At 37.0% G+C, this 19,917-nt stretch overlaps 1 protein-coding gene across 1 annotated transcript in view; it reads right to left on the reverse strand.

Moving 5' to 3' along the window:
• The window catches only part of NALCN (sodium leak channel, non-selective), a 214,350-nt gene that overhangs the window by 24,132 nt on the left and 170,301 nt on the right, over window positions 1-19,917 (reverse strand). The window contains exons 17-27 of the mRNA XM_030234675.2: window positions 19,020-19,093; window positions 9,782-9,883; window positions 9,274-9,343; window positions 8,004-8,095; window positions 7,720-7,842; window positions 5,234-5,290; window positions 4,732-4,852; window positions 4,499-4,630; window positions 2,642-2,809; window positions 1,410-1,514; window positions 578-684 (exon numbers count right to left, since the gene is read on the reverse strand). Coding sequence (XP_030090535.1) covers window positions 578-684; window positions 1,410-1,514; window positions 2,642-2,809; window positions 4,499-4,630; window positions 4,732-4,852; window positions 5,234-5,290; window positions 7,720-7,842; window positions 8,004-8,095; window positions 9,274-9,343; window positions 9,782-9,883; window positions 19,020-19,093 — 1,151 coding nt within the window. The remainder of the gene's footprint in view (window positions 1-577; window positions 685-1,409; window positions 1,515-2,641; window positions 2,810-4,498; window positions 4,631-4,731; window positions 4,853-5,233; window positions 5,291-7,719; window positions 7,843-8,003; window positions 8,096-9,273; window positions 9,344-9,781; window positions 9,884-19,019; window positions 19,094-19,917) is intronic.

Below are 19,917 nucleotides of genomic sequence, written 5' to 3' on the forward strand. Positions count from 1 at the left end.
AGCTTTTAAATGAGCTTTACTGCACTTCTGCACCAGAGAGACCACAAGGACTCCCTGCACTGGAAAAAGAAAGAAACTGCTGGCTGGCATGGTTGATGGCCATAGAACAGAAAGGCTGTTTTTAGACATGATATATTAAGTTGTTTTTATGGGTAGCTGTAGGCAGGTTGATTTCCATTTCTTTTCCTTCCCATCTTTTCCTATTTATTTTTAGGTTCTTTTGTTGCTTTATGGCTCTCAGGTTGCCTTCATAATAGTACTAAAGAATAACTAAGTGATGATACTTTTCAAGAAAATAACTCCCACTGTAATAATAACCAAATCAAATCTAATTCCTACATAGGTTCAGTACCTAGAGGTTATTTCCTTCCTTTCTGGTTTATGAAATGGAGGTCAAGTCTGGAAAATGTCATATATCTGGCTTTTTACTAAATATGCCAGAATTTTTACTCTTAGTATCATTTGAATTACAATAAAACCCCTCCATCAGTGATTTATTGTCATCACACTTGAGCCATTTTTTCTACATCAACAGTTGCATTTTTGAAGAAGCATAGGCCAAAGTGTAGCAACTCACCAGACTCGTGGCACCCAAAATCCAGGCTTTTTCTCTCCAGGCCTTAACTTTAAATTGAGATTTTTGGAAACACTTACATTTATTCTGAAGATGCCATGACAATCCTCCTATAGTGAAATAAATCACAGCCTGAGATTAAACAGAAGCCTGTGAGAGATGCCAGCATGCCAGCATAAACAGCACATTTGCCCTGATGGGAAAGCAATATACACAAAAACGAAGGGTTATTTTTAAGTCTGTGATTAATAGTCATGGACCTTGACCCAAATGAAAAATGCCTCTTAGCAAGTGTTCCATATACCCTTTTCCTTCAGGACTGACAGTGCTTTTCAGTTTGCAAGACTACATAGCCTTTTACCTCTTTCCTGAGAGGTAACTACTGCTCTCTTTAGATCATGATGATATTTCCCCAAATGGAGTAAGAAACACAGATAACTTTCTCCATGTAACCCACTTGGCATTGCCATTGATTTGGACCTCTAGCATCTAACCTGTTTTTCAGTTGTGGACCTAGGAATGCAAAATTAATCATTTTCCATGATTAATTCCATGTGCCATCAAGACCTTTGCAGGTAACATCACATTCATTTGACAACTCTTTTTAAGACAGTCCCCAATATTTGGACCTGCTTTACTTTTTATATGGAAACACATCCTTACCCTCATTTGCTGACCTCTTAATCACCTTTCCCTCCATTATCCTGCTTCTGAACAAGAAAGAGCCCAAGACCTCTGTTTCTCATATGATATCTCTGATTGCCCCTCTTGCTTTCCCCAGCAGGCAAAAATGGCACAACATACCATTATTTTGAAGCAGAAAAGCAGTTCTTACCCTAGAGATGATGTGAGGGTCATTGCATTTAGCCAGCTTTCCAGCAAACAGCTGCACTCCAAAGCTTGCAAACACAAGCATTAATGTCAGCAAAAGAATAGAAACCTGTAAAGATGAAGTGGGATTTGTTAAATTCTTCTTCTCCAGACTTAAAAAAGGGGGGTCAGCTCCCTTGGTGAACTGCAGGGAGGATTGTTTTGTGGTATAAATCTGGAGATATGGCTTTGGTGACAGACACATTTCTTTAGGTCTGGTCCAGTAACCAGGTGCTGTGTTATATTAGTCTTATTTTTAACATGCAGAAAGGATAAAAGCTTTCTTGTGCTCAGTGTACCACCTTGCTAAATTCTGTATGCATAAGAACTGCCACTCACTTTAAAGGAACTGTTTGAGTACTTGCATATATGTTGCTTCTGTTTTGCTGATTCAGCATAATTAATCTGATTAAGCCATTGTAAGATATTTGATTCCAGGATAGCTCCAATAAAGATAAGAATGAGAAAATTTAGATGTATTTATCTTTAATAGAATACAGTATTTATGAAATACCAACTAGCTTTATACTTTTTGACCTTTGCTCTATTACTGTCTGCAAGTATTTTGTAGCTTAGTGTTTTATAAAAACCTGACCTAATAAAGCTTTCTGTTAAGGGATAAGATGGCTGTTGCTTAGGCTGACCAATACCACATAAGGTCCCAAGACAATAGATTGTGTCTGATCAAGCAATCACAGACTCCATTGTTGTTCTTATTACTATAAGTATGGCCATGATCATAATAATAACAACAATGACATAAGAATGAGATACAGATCTGTGATGAACAGCTGTATTGTTTTTGGCTTCCTCTCAAGAATCTTGAAGGTAGAGACCTGCAGCTCGGAAACAGGGTTTTACTTTTGTTCTTGCAGAGTCTCCATACACTACTTCTCATATTCCTTGACCAACCAGAACTGTGAAAAAGGGGCAGATTTTTTTTCAGGAGTCTTCCTATGTAATTATGACTAAAAGTATGCTAAACAAATAATATAGTTTCTAAAATAATTATTACAAGAGCTTTACTCAGAATGAGTTACTTATATTCTAATTTTTAGCCTGTTGTGTGGTCATCTGTAGTGATACCACAATGAAAAGTAAACAGACAACAATGGTGAAAATAATAGAAAACATGAATTTTATATCAAAATGTTATCTTTATATATTTTCACAAGAAAAAAAATAATTGGCACATACCAAAAAAATTTCCTTGAAGCCACTGAACAGCTCTCGCACCACTTTCCTCATCTGAGGGACCAGTTTGAAAATACGCAGAGGTCGGAGGCAGCGGAGCACCATTAAGAGCTGAGCTCCAGATTTGGCAGGGACGTTCTGAGGCATCCAGCACAGGAATATCAAACTCACCTGGAGGTGACAGGACAGGAAGAGGCAAAGAAGGATCAGGCTTACAATGTCTTATTTGGCATAGACACAGCACAGAAGGTCAATGAAGGTCTCTACCTTAAAATTAAAGAATAAGGCAAAAGAGCATCTAATTTAAAAAAAGGGCTTTGATCTCTTATGTCCTGGCTTATTGTCCTAACTACTGGGCGTCAGCTAGTCTTTGGCTTGCCCTTTGACTCAAAATCCATTTTATATGCTTAATTAGATGGAATAGTTCCACAAGGAGAAATCAGTTTGGGTGACTCAAAACAGGGACACAAACTATATTCTGGGAGCAGGCAGTATTATTTCTCTTCCTCCTTCTCATTTCAGAGATTCTACCCTGGAACTGAGAAATCCTCACCTGGAAAGTCTGTTAACAGTTTCCCTGACAGTTTTTCCTACCACTTTGTTACAGGCATAAGTTATTTTGTCACCATGTGGTTTCATTACAAGAATGTTATGTTTTCGGAAGTGTTTTCAAACAGCATAGCTGTGTCGCGTAACCTGAACAATCTCTGACATATGGGTATTGATTTAACATCTCTTAAGTGCCTATTTTTTTAAAGCCAGTGTTATCATAGGGGGACAGAGGCAGAGGTGAGAGTATTTCAAAGAAGTCGGTGCACAAAACCTGGAGGATCAAGACGATATCAACAATTATTTAAGACTTGATATAATTTTCTAAAAAGAAAGTGATAAAAGGCAGCCACCCCACCAAAACAAACAGATTTAACAGTCCTTCTGACTTCCACAGTCTTTTAAAATCACTGCAGTCATATTTGGAATATCCAAACTATACCACCAAAATTTTTCCTTCAGACAAGCAGAGGGATTCAGAGACATTTCAAGAAATTAAAGCACACAGGAATTATGCATACTACAGTAGGAGTTTTGTACAAGTATGCATATTTTTAATTCTGCTAACAATAGAATCTTTGATACAAATTGATCATGACAAATTTTATGCAGAACATCTGCCTGGCGGATTAATCTCTGAAAGATTTAATCTAAATCCATCAAAGCCATTTTTCTCAGTAATTTCTTAAGTTAGAAAATATTTCATTCTGTATTATACTGAGCACTGGTATTAACACATTCTATGGTGTTTACTGTCATATGTGAAGAGGAAATGGACACCCTCCTCTTGTATTTTAATGGAATGCAAGAGATTTCCCAGAAACTGTTGAGAACTGTTGAGAAACTTTTTTTCCTGAGAACCACTACTGATAGATATGGAATATAGGCTTCTTTGCTTTCTCCTATAGCAACACCAGCAACAAAAATGTGCCCTCTGTCAAATGGTAAATGGTTTTGAAACACCTTCAATAAAGCAGGAATACTGTTGAGAGGGGAAGAAGCAATTAATATTTATGAAACAGGTAAAATTAAGATTCTCCTGCATAAAAATGCTGAAATGAGCTCAGAGTTCTCAAGTTTACTCTAAAGGAAAATCAGATCTGATACTTAAAACATATCAACAAATAAAGAATTAAAAGGGGCCATACAATGACCCCACACTAAATTGCCAGGTGTTTATCACAACCAGTTATCAATACTATTTGTATCAGGCTACAGAGACAAACTTCTTCATACTACTAAACATTTATATAACCAAACATATCAGAGTTAGGAATGCCACAAAAACCTTCCTTAAATATAAAAACTTACAAGATATATAAATATGTCCATAACTCCTCCAAAGTCCCTAATGACAGCTGTTGGTGTAAAGAACAAGCCATCTGCCATAATCTTCAAATTAAGCTCAATGCTCATGAATATTACAAAAACATATTCAGCAATCTGAAAACAAAAGCAGAGAACAACCATAATTTAGGAACTGGGAGTGGAGAAAAGCAAGGTGACTGTGGTTCCATAATTGTAAAATGATTCAGTGGTAGTACCTGGAGTGTTGGAGCATGCATAACTCTTCTAAAAGGGGATTCGAACATCATAGAAATGCAGGAGCATATCGTAACAATGATCATGACCCAGTCCAGGTAAGTAACCAAACCCAGCAAGTCACTGCAAATGATACATAAGGAAATGCCATTACAGAAATGCCCAGATCTCTGCGTGCTTGCTTTGTGCCTACACTACAGTTGAGTGCTTTCCTAGGAAAAATAAATTGAGCTGAGATGTGCCAAAGATTTCAGTATTTCAGAAATGCGCAGTAAAACTAGAGAAGTTGCATGCAAGTGAAGAAGAAAAGTCTTATTATAAATCATCTTCCTGTTCATCCTTCTCCCCAAACAACTCCATGGTAAGAAAAACCTTTTGGAAAAAAAAAAAAAAAAAAGAAGTACACATGTGCATGCACATTTACACACATCCATGCATGTGTGCACACACACACTTATACTGCAAGCTTATGAGACCAAGCAAAGTTACTTTTGCAGTGCTTACTAAAGCTGATGGTATTTGGTATTTTTCACAGCTCCAGTAACAGGATCTGTTTTAGAACTATAAAAAGAAGAAAAGATACAGTCATTTACATTTTATTTTAGTCAGCATTATAATTATACCATGCATCCATCAACTCCAAGTAATTTCTGTCCAAAATCAAGGCTCCATTTTATCCTGTCTGTATTTTAAATGTCTGTATAAGTTTCATTTAATTCTATGCAATTTCAGTCATATTATCAACACATCTAGGATCACTTTAACTCATTGCTTACCTGTAATTCCTCCAAGATTCTTTGAACTGAATGGTGCTTTTGGGTCTTGATTTTGTAAACAAGGACTTAATATTTCTAATTTCCTTGGGAATAAGGGTGATAACCTGCTACTGAATTTTACGTACCAAAATGGTCTTTACAATTACTTCAAAACTTCCTGGACCATGGCTGGATGAGGTTCTGAGCAACCTGGCTTAGTGAAAGATGTCCCTGTCCAAGGCAGAGGGGCTGGAAGTAGATGATCCTTACGGCCCATTGCAACTCAAACCACTCTATGATTCTGTGATCATATGATACCCTCAGTTAACACACACACACACACACACACACACATATATCCTTCCACAAGCTCTATGTCTTTCATTACTTTAATCTTTTTCTGATTAATATTTTTAGATTGTCTGTATCAGAAATTTCCCGTGTAATTGCTGTGCTCCACCTGCCATATCCAAACAGCCTTTAGGCAGTCAAAGAGTGAGAACCACTCTATAAATAATATGCACATATCTAGGTGACATGAGTTAAGTTCCTGCTGCAGCAATTATTTATCAATTTCATACAAAGCAGAATGATTGCTGTGGGAGAAGCTACAAGAATACTTTCCAAGAAGCCTCCCCTGACCCACTGGTTATAGGCACTTTTACTTATCTTCCAACTCCCTTAGGAAATCATGCCAAGACAGCATCCGCACTGACATATCCTGTATTTCATTGGAGGGCTCTAGCCATTGGGATGTGAAATTACCGTTGCTTCCTTTCTGAGTTTAAAGTGAAAAATGGACTGAACAGATCTGAGGAATTACCACCAGAGAGATTGCATGGTTATGAACCACAGGAATGCTCAAGGCATCCAAGGAGAATGAGAAACATCTTCCACAGACCAGATTAATCCACTTACACCAGTAACCACACAGAACATACTGGGTTAGGTGCCTTCCCACTGAAGCCACTGACTTTTGCTTCTTGAACTCTTTCCTCTCCGTACACTGTACATAGCAGCATTCCTCAGCCTTTTTTTATTAGAAGAAAATATGCATTCTATCAGTTTGAAAAAGATATCTAGAATAACTTACTTGATAAGCTAGGTAGGACAACAAGAAAAGCAGAGAGGATTTAAGTAAATGAAATAAAGAAGACTGTCTAAGAAAACAAGTTTATTCTTATAATCGCAAACATTTTATTTAAACAGTTTTAATATAAATATCCTGTTACCATTGGTCATTTAGCAATGCTAAGAGGCACTGACAAGTACTTGATAAGTGGATTTGATTGACTGTTTGTGTATTTTGTTTTTCTGTTTTAATTTGCAACTGCTTCATGGACCAGTACACCACAATCAAGTTAGCAGCTGCATAGAAAACTGGGGATGTAGCTCAAGGACATGTCTCTACAAAGGTGGCAGAAACTTAAACATAGGTACAGTTAAAACTGAGTATCTAACCATCCTGTCATGCTAGCTACAAGTAATTTGCTGAAGAGAAAATCAATGGTAAAGCAGCTGCTGAAACCAGTCCTAAGTGCCAAGCTCATGGCCTTGAGCTAACTTCTGTCTTACACTACTCTATGCAAGATGACATGCATTAACCCTTTAAAATCCTGGTGCCAGCAAAAGACAGAGGTTTAAAAAGAGAGTTTTCATAGAAAGCTGCTTGTACATGGATTTCTATCTGCCACACTCACATATACCTACAGATTAGTTGCTGAGTCTTCCTGGTTTTCATTAGGTTTTAGCTTTTCTCCTTTTGTCTCCCACAGTTGAACACCCCTCCAGCCAATTCTGAGTTCCTTTTTATGGGCTATAGTTTATTTGGGTGAGCAAAGGTACAATTCATTTCTCTTCACCTTTTTCTGTTCTATGAGTAACTGCTGGTGTATAAAAATTTCTTGCCTTATGATGAGGAACAAGAAGGGAATAGCAAGCTGATTCCCAGACATCTACAAGTGGGAAACATTAGCCTTTCCTTCCAGCTTCTGCCTGCAGTTTCCCCACAGTCTTGTTTATCTCAGCATCACGGATTGCTCAAACACGTCTGCCCTAACACAGCATTTTATTGCTTCCTTTCCTCCAGCAGCAAGACTACACCACAGACACTGGCTGCCAGCTTGCGTGGTGACCGCACTGTATGCAGTTTTCCTGGGAAAAGGAAGTTAGAGCTTGCCTGAGGACATGGAGGAAAGCACCCATGGAAGCAAGGTTGCTATGAAGTGAACTTACGCGTTAAAGCGAGCCCGTACCACCACTCGGCAGAAGTTCCTGAATCTGTGCTCACGGCCAACTATGAACAGGGGTTTATCAAAATAGGGGTGATTCTCTCTCAGCTCCTCCTCCTGGACTTTCCTTTTGAAAAAAACGTAAATTATGAAGTGTTACATATTATCCCTGGCAAAAAATCCCTTTCACTTTGTTCTTTCTTTCATGTTGACTCTTAACACTTTTAACTTCATACAGAGAATAGTTAATACAGAAAATGTGCACTCAGACTTTTGATTTTTAAATACCTTTTCATTTCAGCTTGTTCCTTTTTTTCTTGGATCATCTTTATCTCACTGTCTTCTCTCTGTGCATTTCTGTATCTCACTGTGTTGGAGTGCTAGAAGCAAAATGATTCCTTTTAATTGAGGTCTAAGGGTTGTTATTTTTTAATGTTTCAGATGAAAGCAAGATACGGTATTTTAAATAGAAATATTCAAATGAAAGATCTTTATTTCCAAATGTACTGCACATCAACTCAGTCAAGCATATTGCACAGTATTTTCTCTCTGCAGCATAAGGCTCCTTATTTTCATCAAGGTTAATTTCAGTTCTAATTTCATGCTTGAGGCTCCATCCAATCTAACTTTTAACTTTAAAAGCAGAGGTCCAGTAAGACCAGCCAACCTCTATGAACTGGAATGAATACAATCAAAGTTGCTAAGGGCAAAGAAAAGGCTTTAGACACCCTTTCAGCTTCTCAAGCCTGCTGCATGGCTGTGAGGCATGCAGATCACACAAGTAGTGACTGCTGAGTGCAGGGATGAGGGAGAGGGAGGGAGGCAGGATCTGTCTAAGCTCATGCAATGGAGGGAACAATCAGCATTACTATTCTGAGTTATGTGAGGCTTTGAAGTACTCCTGGTGGGGTAATGCTGGGGGTTATCCTTACTGCTAGCTACAAAGCCACACCTGTTTTAGTTACCTTTTAAGACTGAGATAGTTTGGAAATGGGGTGACTAATAGAGTATCTTGAAATTTCATTGCCACAGAGATCCACAAAATATCATATGAATTTGCGGAAATGAAAACACACTTAACTGCATGAAATTACACCACAGTAATTTCAATAATGAAATCCATTATTACTATTCTCCCTTTCAGTCTTTGTCCCTTTGTCTGACAGTTCTGCTGCTTGGAAAATATTGCTAAACTTCCATCCGAAATTTTGAACTGCTGTTTTTCCAGCCTGAATTATTTGAATAATTCCAGAGTAACACTTTTTAAGGTGTCCTGGGTAGCAATTGTTGTGTTCCTAATGCAGTGTCTACAGATTCAGTGAATCTGTCTAAGCAAGTATTCCAAAACCATCAGTCTATCAGTGAAATAACCATGTCAATTATTTTGAGGATAATTCTAATGCAGTTACAGCATTTGTCTTATGATTTCCTTTCAAGATTTGAAAAGACAAATTGCAAGCAAGTTCATAAATAGAAGTAGTCTTAGCATTTATTTGATAGCATATATTCTAATTTCTTATGTTCTCAAACTGAAACCAGCATTTCTATGAGGACTTACATCTTGAGTCAATGTTTCAAGAGATTTTCCTCTGCTGATTCGTTGGCTGTTCGAACCATGTCTCAGTGACCTGAAACAATCATAATCAATTTAACAATACATCACAAGATGAAATTTTGACCTTTATAAGATGACCATTATAAAGCACTTCTCTCCAGCCACACAATAGCTTGAATTCTTATCATTTTTCTCTTGCTAACATCAGACGCTTATATGCTCTTCAATTGTTTTCAATCTGGTCTAACATAAGCCAATTTCTGTCCTTCTGAGCTTTAAATTGATAGCTTTGTAGTTGGCAAAGGAAATGACATTTGAAGTAAAAAGGCATTTTTTCCATTTATAGAACACAATGAATTTCATTATGGTTACAATGAAGAATGTAGAATTCGGTTCTTTGTACAAGTAAGTAGTTTTGGCTTTTCACATGTTAGGAATTGCTCAAATTTAATTCCCTTTGCCACCTTTATTTTAAGAATATTTTAAAACCGTCCTTTTTGTCCATTTTTACCTGCGTTCTTGTCGTATATGATGCTGGACACTAAGTATTGACCTCTCCTTTGCTGGCTGCCCCTCAAATGATCCGCTCAGCATGCGTTGTCTAGTGCAGGCCCTACGAAGAAATGTAAAGATGATGACACAGACTTTTCAGTATAAATGATGCATTCAGAGGTAGCACATTCAGAGACATCAGCTTGGCTTTGTGAGGAGCAAATACTTGAAGAACAATAGAGAATAACAATACAAGAGCAATGGACTTCCCATGAAAATATTTCCCAAGCAATGGACTCCCACTCTGCAACACAACCGGTCATTAGATAAACCTTCTCCATGCTAGGCAAGGACCATCTATGAATTTTTTTCAGTTTGCTGTAAATTTTTTGGTTCCTCAAGACTTCACTAAGAGTGAAAGACATCAAGCAATGCATTAACCATCAGCAAAACCAGTTTCTCAGCAATGAAGAAGGGAATTGAAAAGTACAACTGAAATTTTAGTCCCTTTCAGGGCTATACATATACATTTAGGATCTAGAACATAACTGGGAGTATTCAAAATAACTGGAACCATATCCAGTATGAAATGAAAAGCTGCACATTGCTGACATTCTGTAAAATGAAATGTCTGCTCTCTGGGAATGCAGTCAACTTGCAGAATTTTGTTGTGTGGGTTTTCTCACTTGTTTGCTCATGGTTAATTATGGCAAACACATTTTACACATTTTGGCAGAAATTAGTATTTTTTGACTAGCAAGCGTGCCACAGCTAAACAGATCATGTGTGTCTTTATTTTGATCCTACAGTGAAATTGATTTGCTTAAGAAAAAGAGAGGTTTCCACTGAAAGAGCTCAGACAGATCCCTCTGATGGCTGAGAAAAGGAATTTCAACATTGGAAACATGTTTTAACTTTCCAGAATGGTTCAATTTAAAGTTTACAGTATGTACTCCTTATTGCTCATTTTGTGTTATGAGATCATTTAGAGAAACACAAGACCCAGCTGGTAATATTTCATACTTTTTATTGAACTGAATTCTCATTTGTTTTCTGAAAAGATGAAAAACCAATACAACCATTGTGTAACCACTCTATCTGCCAGGTTGTAAGGCTTAGAAGAATGCCTTGACAGCATGGGATGATCATGCTTGATGGCAAAAGGTGTCCATGGCATGTTCTTTCCCCACCGTGGCTTTGTTTTTCGCTCTTCACTTTTTCTCCTTCTTTTGGATTAAAATACATAAATGATACAAGTAGGAATCCCAAGTGATATCTGGAAAAAAAATGAGAAGCTTAGGATGCTTGTCAGTGTCACCACTGCCAGTCAGATTATCATCCCAGAAAAATACATTGTGCTACACTTGTTATAGAAAGCATCAGGTTACACTACACTGAACTAAAGCATCATGACATATAAGAAAATTAATGCATGTCTTATAAAACATAGCTCATCTTAGACAAATAATGAACATTTTAATACCAAAGGATTTAAAGCATTATATTGTAGAGGATGATAACACATAACACTGTCAGAAAACAACTGAGATACTTAAATACCTTTGCAAATTTTGATTGAATAAAGGAAAAAAAAAAGAATTATTTCCTAAAAATACATCTTATCTCACTCCATTAAAATGAAAATCCAGTTTTTCCCAGCAGAGGCAGTGAAAATTCTGGGGTCTGAGTTCTGTATAGAAGCTTCTTGGTGTGACTAAGAGGCTAACTTATCTCTTTTTTCCCCTGTAGATATAAATTATTATGCTCTGCTTCTAATAGCTAAAATTATTTTTTTGACATCAAAACGTAACTTGTATATCAACTTTTCATGCTCTTGTACATAGCAAATTGAATTCCAAGTTACATAAACACTTAATATTCATAATGAAAGACAGCTTTAAGTGCTCAAGCAATAAATTCTATACCTGAATAATGAACAAGATGGCTTATTTGATTGTTAATAATACTGTGAAATAGATATAGCCATATACTATGGGCACACCATGGCAGAATGGGCATGCATAAAAACAAACACCTGCAGAAAGACTTAGTATTGTTTATGATCTCTAAGTTAAGATTCTTAAATCTGTATTTAGCCTTTACATTCATTGACTCATTTTCAATACTTCTGGAAGCCCTGCAGCTCTTGTGAAGTCAGAGGAGAAATAATGAAATAACAGTTGTTTAGCACAGAGATCAGAAGTTTTTATCAAGTAATTACAAAGAAACATTTATGCATTTCCAGAGAAGATCTGCTGAAAAGTCCTTGTCTACTTTTGACAGCCTCTCTCCTGACATGCTCCACTTTATGGGAATTAATACCTTGGGAATTAATCTTCCTTGTATGAACTCTTAGCAAGAGCCATGCTTAGTTATCCTTTTGACTCAGAATCTGGATATTTTGCAGCTGCTTAGACACTGAGAGTTGCAGATCTTTGGGGACTTTTGAAAAATATGGCAGGGGCCATGAATTTTTCAGAATTGCAGAGCTGCCACTTTTAAAGTCTGCAATAGAGTTTGTGTTCTCACTGTAGACAGGTACATGTATGTGCTTCCTCTCAGCGCCTGCCTGTGAGCCACACATCCAGGCTTTTAGCCAACTCAAAGCCAATGGAGGTGCAGGGCCCAAACAAATTGGCTGCACAGAGGTGGCCAGAATCACCTGCCATGCCTTGGAGTATTTTGTTTTGCTTCCAGCTGCTGCTACAGCAGGGTACAATACCCCTAAAAATTGGTGCATTACCTGCCATCTTCCAGAGGATGTTTTGGACATCCTCTGGCATCTCACACATTACTGTAAGTCCATATGTGAACAACTTCATTTAATGCTTGGTGAATTAATTTAACTAATGATGTTTGGAAGGGGTAAAGTAACCAGAAGGTGGGCATCTAAAGACAAAGCAGCCAGCTGAAGATCTCACTGGGCTCCATTACCTTTATTAATTAGACCTCTGTCAACTAGATAGTAGAGTTGATCCCTTAGCTCACAGACAGACTTGGCTACCTGTGGAGTTGAATCCCATACCAGGCACAATCAGCATGCCACAGTGTTAAAAATTCAGTCCTACATGCTTTGAAAACTGGAGTTTGAAAAAACCACTTTTCTTGCCTTGATACATTTTTATGTAACTGTAGCTGGTCAGAATCTTTTGACCCTCAAACAAGGGAGGCAAAATTACCCTTTTCAGCCGAAATTGCCCTTTTCATCTTCTTATACCACCTCTCTGGAATATTAGATAGGTTTTTTTTTCATTTGTGGAGGAATAAGGAAGATATGAAACAAACCAGAGGAGACAAGAAATATCTCAAGCTTCTGGACTTCGTACTCACCTTGCAGAACTCTGAACACAGTTCAGCAGCTGCAAACCACATGCTCCAAATTTACCTTGAAAAGTGCAACTGTAATAAAATATCCTGAAGAGAAAATGCAATTTCTTAGGTAACCAGAAAGCCAGGTGAAGATCACACATAACAAGACAATACTGGGATGCCATGTAGTTTGTACCACCTAGTTTGTATTACCTGCAACCAATTAGAAGGTCCACATCTTTGAAGTCCTTCAAACTATTTCATGCTTTGGAATTCCTGAAAAATAAGTTGTGAATAGAGTGTTCAAGTAACATTCTTTGACCAAATGTAAAATGTGAGAGGTTTTGATCAAGAATTCAAAATACTATACCTTTCATGAATATTCTGAGGTCTCTTGAAGAGGGTAAGTCTGTGGCTCATGCTTGGATTTCTTAGTTAGGCATCCGTTCCGTAACAAGCGTTCATTCATCTTGCATTCCAGTATAACACTGCTTTGGGTTTTTTTTTTTTTTTTATTTTAATGTGTGAGTATTTATGCAGTAATTGTAGCAACTGCATATATTACTATGTACTTTTGTTGTTCTCCCTGCAACATGCTCACACTGAAGCCTTAGTAAGGTGGGGCACATTAGTGCCGTTTACAGCATCATTCAGCATTGTTTTCACTCTCTAGGATTCTCTATCCTTACTAAATCTTTCTATGCTCTCATTATAACTCCATAGAACTTGGAATATATGGTTAAATATGCAACCTAAAATTTATGGGGAATCCACCTGAGAGGTGTGGTAGTGTTCTTTCCTTTCACTTATAAATTTAATTTAATAAGGCACTTTTTGAATAGCAAGCACAATGCACATTTTTACCATATCTACTCTACTATTCTTTGTGGGAAAAATATGCCATTTTTTAAAGAAATCTGAATCTGGCTGGTGAAATAAAATTGATTATTAATGCAACTTGGGTAAGCCCATTTTTTTTTTTCCACGTTTTTTCTTGTTTCTTTCCTTAAGTCTCTAAAGCAAAAAATCAAATAGTCAGTTATTTTCTTTAATGACCACTCAGGCAGTTGAGCTATAGTAAGAGACTTGCTTTCCTTTAGCAATTTTTATTGTGATTATCATTCTTGCCTTGCTGTCTCAGCTTCTCTTCTCACAGATGGTTATATAATAACAATTTTTATTGGATTGTAGAAGAATCAATAAAAGCTATGCAGAAGAAAAAACCTCAAGTGGCTATCCAGTCTCCCACCTCTCTCAAAATGGGATCAATTCCATACCTGCAGTGTTGGAGACTCCATAGCCCAAAAATTCGGCTTCACAACTGTGCTTTGCAGTAATCCATAATATGGTGCTCATTTGGCACAAACCCCATGAAACAGAATAACTTCTTTCCAATGGATATGTGCATTCCAGTATTTCTTTTTGTTTGTCTTTGCAACAGGCAGGTGAAATCCAGTGATGTTGTACACTCATAGAGATTTAGGAAGGCGGTGACTAAGTCTGGATGTTGCATGGGATGACAAAAATCATCAACGGAACTTACCTGGAACATTTGTTCTGAGAAATGCATGGGGTTAGACCCTCAAAGTTATGAAGAAAGAAATCATACTCTTAGGAGAGAAAACATAAAATATATGCCAAGAAATTTACTGTGAGTCAGAAACAACTAATACAAGTCAGTTATTTAACAAAGGCAAATTTCTAATAAAGGATACCAAAAGTATATCTTCTAGGATCATAGAATCATAGAATCATTTAGGTTGGAAAAGATCTTTGCTTATTATCTGCATTAGTGTTCACGATCATTTTATTTAGAAATAAAATTTATAGCTTTCTTAGAAATCATCTGTTTTGCAGAAATACTTGTATGAACAAAGTCTGAATTATCTCCAAACTAGAATAGGATCCTTAATTCAAGCAATTCTTTCTTCCCTTTCTTCCTTCCCCACGTGCCCCCCTGCCCCCCCAGCATTCTCAGTTAAAATAAAGATAAATGCACTTCTTTCAGTTAGTTGTTTATGAAATGGAATGTTCCACTTAAGCATGAATTATGTTACTCCCTCAGGACCAGAGAACACATCAGACAAATCTTGTCTAGAGCAGTGAAAATCCTATTGCACAGCCCTAGCATCAGTTTATGGTTTGACAGTAGCATCAGCTGTAATGAAAAGCAAATAAAAAGCTGCCCATTTGGAAAAAAAAAAGTTTCCCAAACTGTCACAATATATATTTTATATATATGTTGTAGAGTCTCCTTCTATGGAGATATTGAAAAGGTGTCTGAATGTGGTTCTGGACAACTTTTTCTTCTTGAGCAGGAAGGTTGGACCAGACGACCTCCAGAGGGCCCTTCCAAATCTCAACCATTCTCTGATTCTGTGAAGCATGGTTTAATGCACACCAAAATCAGGTTTTGCACTATTGACACTTTGATTATGTTTTAGACTATGTGAGATTACTTTTAATTTGCTAATTTTCCCCACCATTCTGTGCTGTTTACAACTTACCCTCAGCACTGGAGAGAACAAACTGATTTATGCACAACATTTTGACTGGACCTGCTCTACTCTCTCTACTTCAGAAAGCCAGTGGGACTAATAAAGGACTAGACCTCATTCTTCAATTACAATTGAGCAAAGAATGAGGGTCAGGAGAACCACAGGCACAAAACTTGCTTTTAAGAGAAAAAGCAGTGCTTGCAGCAACACAGAGTGAGAGAAAAGTGTGCAACGCTGAAGATATGCAGGAGAAAGTAAATTTGCTAGAAGTGGTTATTGCTGCTGAGGGAAAAGCACTGCAATTCTCAGAAAGGAATGGAGCTGTTTGCAATTCAGAGACACTATTAAAATGGATCTTGTTTCAAAAAAGTTGTTCTAAACGTCTCTAACTCTCTAACTTGCACTTAATTTCATTTTTCAAGGTTGAGGTCTCCACCTCAGAATGGATTTATGTGAAGAGGTAAGGCCTTTGTGCTCTGCCACTGGCAATGGTGATGCAAAGCACTGATCAGAGTCACAGTACCAGGACAGTAGTTACTACATCCTTGACTTGGCTCCCATGCCTAATTGCACAAAGACCTCAAGGAGGCAAGGTGAAGGTGCTTCTAAACAAGGAAGCTCAGAAATGAGACACCTCCCTGGCGGTGTTGCAAGAAAGCTGCAGGAAAACAAAGATACCCAAGACATCAATTTTGCTGCATAATGTAACAGCAGATGAGCAGGTGAGACACCTAGGACTGAGTCCATGAACCATTTCTCTTGGTGTGCTAGGACTATTGATGTCCTTCCTCTTCTTGGGGAAAATGTCTAGCTGCAGCTCAGCATATGAAAGGGAATAAAGTTTGGATAGAGAAGGATGCACAAGAGAGACATGAAGGTAGCAAGGTGTAATGCACGGTCCTTCTATACAGGTGGTTATATTGAAATATTCATAATTTGATTAAAAAATAATTTGGCAAGGTTTAAAAAGTATGGGGGGGGGAAAGGTCAGAAGTGGACTTAGGCTGGAACAGGCTTAAAATTCCCTTTCAGCACAGCAATTTTATCAAGCTGAAGTTGCCCATGGGCAGCTTTACTGTATAGAGGTATTGCTTTGGAAAAATTCTTCTTAATTCAGGTAGACAAAAATGAAGATTATGCTGGAAGCAATTTTTTTCAGAAGGGACATTCTGAGTTGTCTCTTACTGTTCTTGGCATAAATGCCATTTTGTCTTTTGTCAGCTACTCTGAATAGCTGAGAGTCATCTAATTTTATGAAGGAGTTTACAGCATTTACAACTAAAGCAAAATAAGAGCTAGAATCTCTCATGTGTTGAGAGTTTGAATTTTCCTGCATTATTTAAACTGAATCTTAAGTTTCAGGTATAAATCTTATCACTTCTCTTCCAGTTTCTAAAATTCCCTTGCATCAACAGCGCTGCCACTGTCGTTAACATGGAAACACTGGCAGTGCTCAGGACCAGTCAGCCCATCACTGGCAATCTCTGTCAGTTTGCCTACCAGATATGACATGAACACAATCTTCATATGCTGGAACAGATGCATTGCAAGTGTCATTAGATCAGAGCTTATTTAACAATTTTCACTCAATAGCAAGGAACAATAAACAGCATTTGTTCTTTTTCTCAGTAGAGAGAAGACTCTGTAAGACTCTTTGTAAATGATTTACAAGCATCCCAAGAAAGCATTAGAGGACACATGATCCATGTTTTTGAAAGTTCACATGATCCATGTTTTTGAAAGTTCTCTCCTTTTCTCAGTGTTCCTCAAAGTTTATTGCTAATGATCCAGGAGACAGACTGGAAAACTCAGTAAAGCTAGATTAAATTATCAGAGTAAGCAGAGAACTAAAAATAAAATAGTGAATTAGTAAATGAAAAGTTTATTCTTTTGCCTTGAAACTTCAGAGGAATTCAGGTGAAGTGATAAGAAGTCCTTTTACATACAAGACTGGCAGAAGCCATGATCTGAAGGACCAAGGGGAACTGAAACTGGCAGGACTGCTTTCTGGTTCTGTCCTTGTATCCCTGAGAACTTAGTGAAGTCCAAACAAGAGTTTGCTCAGATTCTCCTCCCACTATTTCAGACTTCTGAAAAGTAGGAAATTCTGCGCAGATGGGAAAATTCTGAATTTCAATTTCCAGAATTTAATTTTTTTTCTCCTATCTAAGAAAGAATGGAGCTTCTATGATATCAGGGATTAAGAAAAAAAAATGGAATATGTAAAAGTAGGGTTTTTTCTTTGCCTATGTTTTTCCTCCGCAGTATAGTGTATGAAACACACCAAAAAAACTGACATTTGTGGAACCCTGGAAGTGTCAATAACATTTCACAGTTCTCATATAACAGAGAATTTAATAACAAATGTTTTACTGAAATACTGTCAGGATGCCTGTATCTAAACATGTGTTTTTAGAAGTATTTTGCTTAATCTATTTATAACAGTAATTTCTGTAAAATCAAGGAACACAAATGAAAGAAATGCTTACAAATAGTGCACTAAATTTTGTTAAGATTGAATACTTACGGTATTGTTTTTACATTTATCAATAATATTTTTACAATGAGTATTCATTTGAATTAGTAATTTTTTATGTTGTCATTACAGGAGTTTAAAGACAGAAAAAGTTTAATGTTAATTTCTACAGTTCTTCCTTTGCTGTATTCTTACAGAGCATTAAAAAGGACCAGAGCTGCAAAACTTCTCAAATGGTATTCAAGAAACTTCATAATTCAGAAATCACATAGAGCCCCTAGTTCACTGCCCCTCATAAAACATTGCCATACTTACTCTGTACTTTTTAGATCAGTATTCCTGTTAATACTGTGTATTTACCTGGGATGAAAACAATGGCATGAAAAACTGCAGTGCAGAGTTACCTAAATGATAACTTCAGAAATGGGTCTTGGAGACTCAGGCTTGCATTATTCACTTACAGTGCTGAGTAGCTACTCGATATGGAAGACCAAAAGGAGTGATCATTATTAAAGCATTCAGGAAACTTTTCTACAGAAGTCATGGTTCTGAAATCTTCTTCACTGTCCATTTGGTACTTGGAATATGACTAGCTGTAGTCTATATTTTTTAGTGCACAATCCCTGCAAACATTTAAGTGTAGATACTTGCAAGGACTGGACTAGAATTCTAAAATAACACTCCTTAGGAAAAGACATGGTTCATTTAGAAGGAAGAAGTGAAAAGAGCTGAAACATGATCTTACTGAATGATACAATTTAAATATATATTGAAGAAGTACAATCCCTCTCTTTTTGCTATTCAAGCACATAAAATAGCCAAAGAGCAATTTATCTTTGTTAAAGAAAGCAACAGATGTACTACAAAGGGATACATTATTATGAATATTATACATGCAGTAACATTAGTAATAAACAGGGATGTGCAAAATCAGATGACAGTCAAAACAATCTCAAATCACACCTGACTCTTACCTTAGAATTTTATTGATTGCTGTCTCTTTTTCCAGAAGGTTTCTTGCTCTGATGCTGAAAACAGATTTACGAAGCTATAAAATTAAGAAAAAGACAGCATACTTTTTAATTGTCTTAAAATATAACTTGTGCATGTGACAGAGCAATTAAATATTGTGATGCTGAGGGCATAAAAAGGATGGTGGGGAAAAAATCAAAATACTTATGTACATCTTTTGGTCTTCCAATCCCAATCATTAGGTAGTTCTGTGTGGAAAGAAGTAGGTAGTTTTGCTGGCTAGCACAAATTTGTTTTATTAGACATTTCTTCTCCAATTGGCCAAATCAGACTGTTTTGCTACTCCTTTTCCACTTTGGATTTTGATTAGGCTGGATCATACTCTGGAGATGCCTTGACTGTACAAAAGAACCAGCAAGCAAAGCTCAGATGTATCATTTCAACGCCTTTTTTTTTCTCACAGATGCAAAGAAAAAATGTGTTAAACATTATGCTTATATTTGCCTTTGGTCATGAACAGTTTCAGGAATCTACTTGTGAACAGGAGTTCCTGAACATGAAATGAAAGGACTGAGATACATGAAAAAAAACCAAGCAAGTGATTAATAAACATGGCAAATCAAGGAGCAAACCACAGCTGAAAAAATTAGCTCAGGAATTGCACCTGTGATGAACAGAAAGCCTCTGGCACATTTTAAGACTTAAATCTGTCAAGTTTTTGGAGATCATTATCTTGAAGAAAATATTTGAGACAGATTTGGAAACTCTTAGCAGTCTTTGTCCTGCTTTTGATCAATCTGAAATGGAATCTTTAGGCACATTTCTTTAAATGTTCTTTAAATTTTCTAAAACTATCTCAAATTCAGAGTCATTCAACAAATAATTTTTCCAGAACTTCTC

This window comes from Serinus canaria, chromosome 1, assembly GCF_022539315.1.
Source record: "Serinus canaria isolate serCan28SL12 chromosome 1, serCan2020, whole genome shotgun sequence".
NCBI lineage: Eukaryota > Metazoa > Chordata > Aves > Passeriformes > Fringillidae > Serinus > Serinus canaria.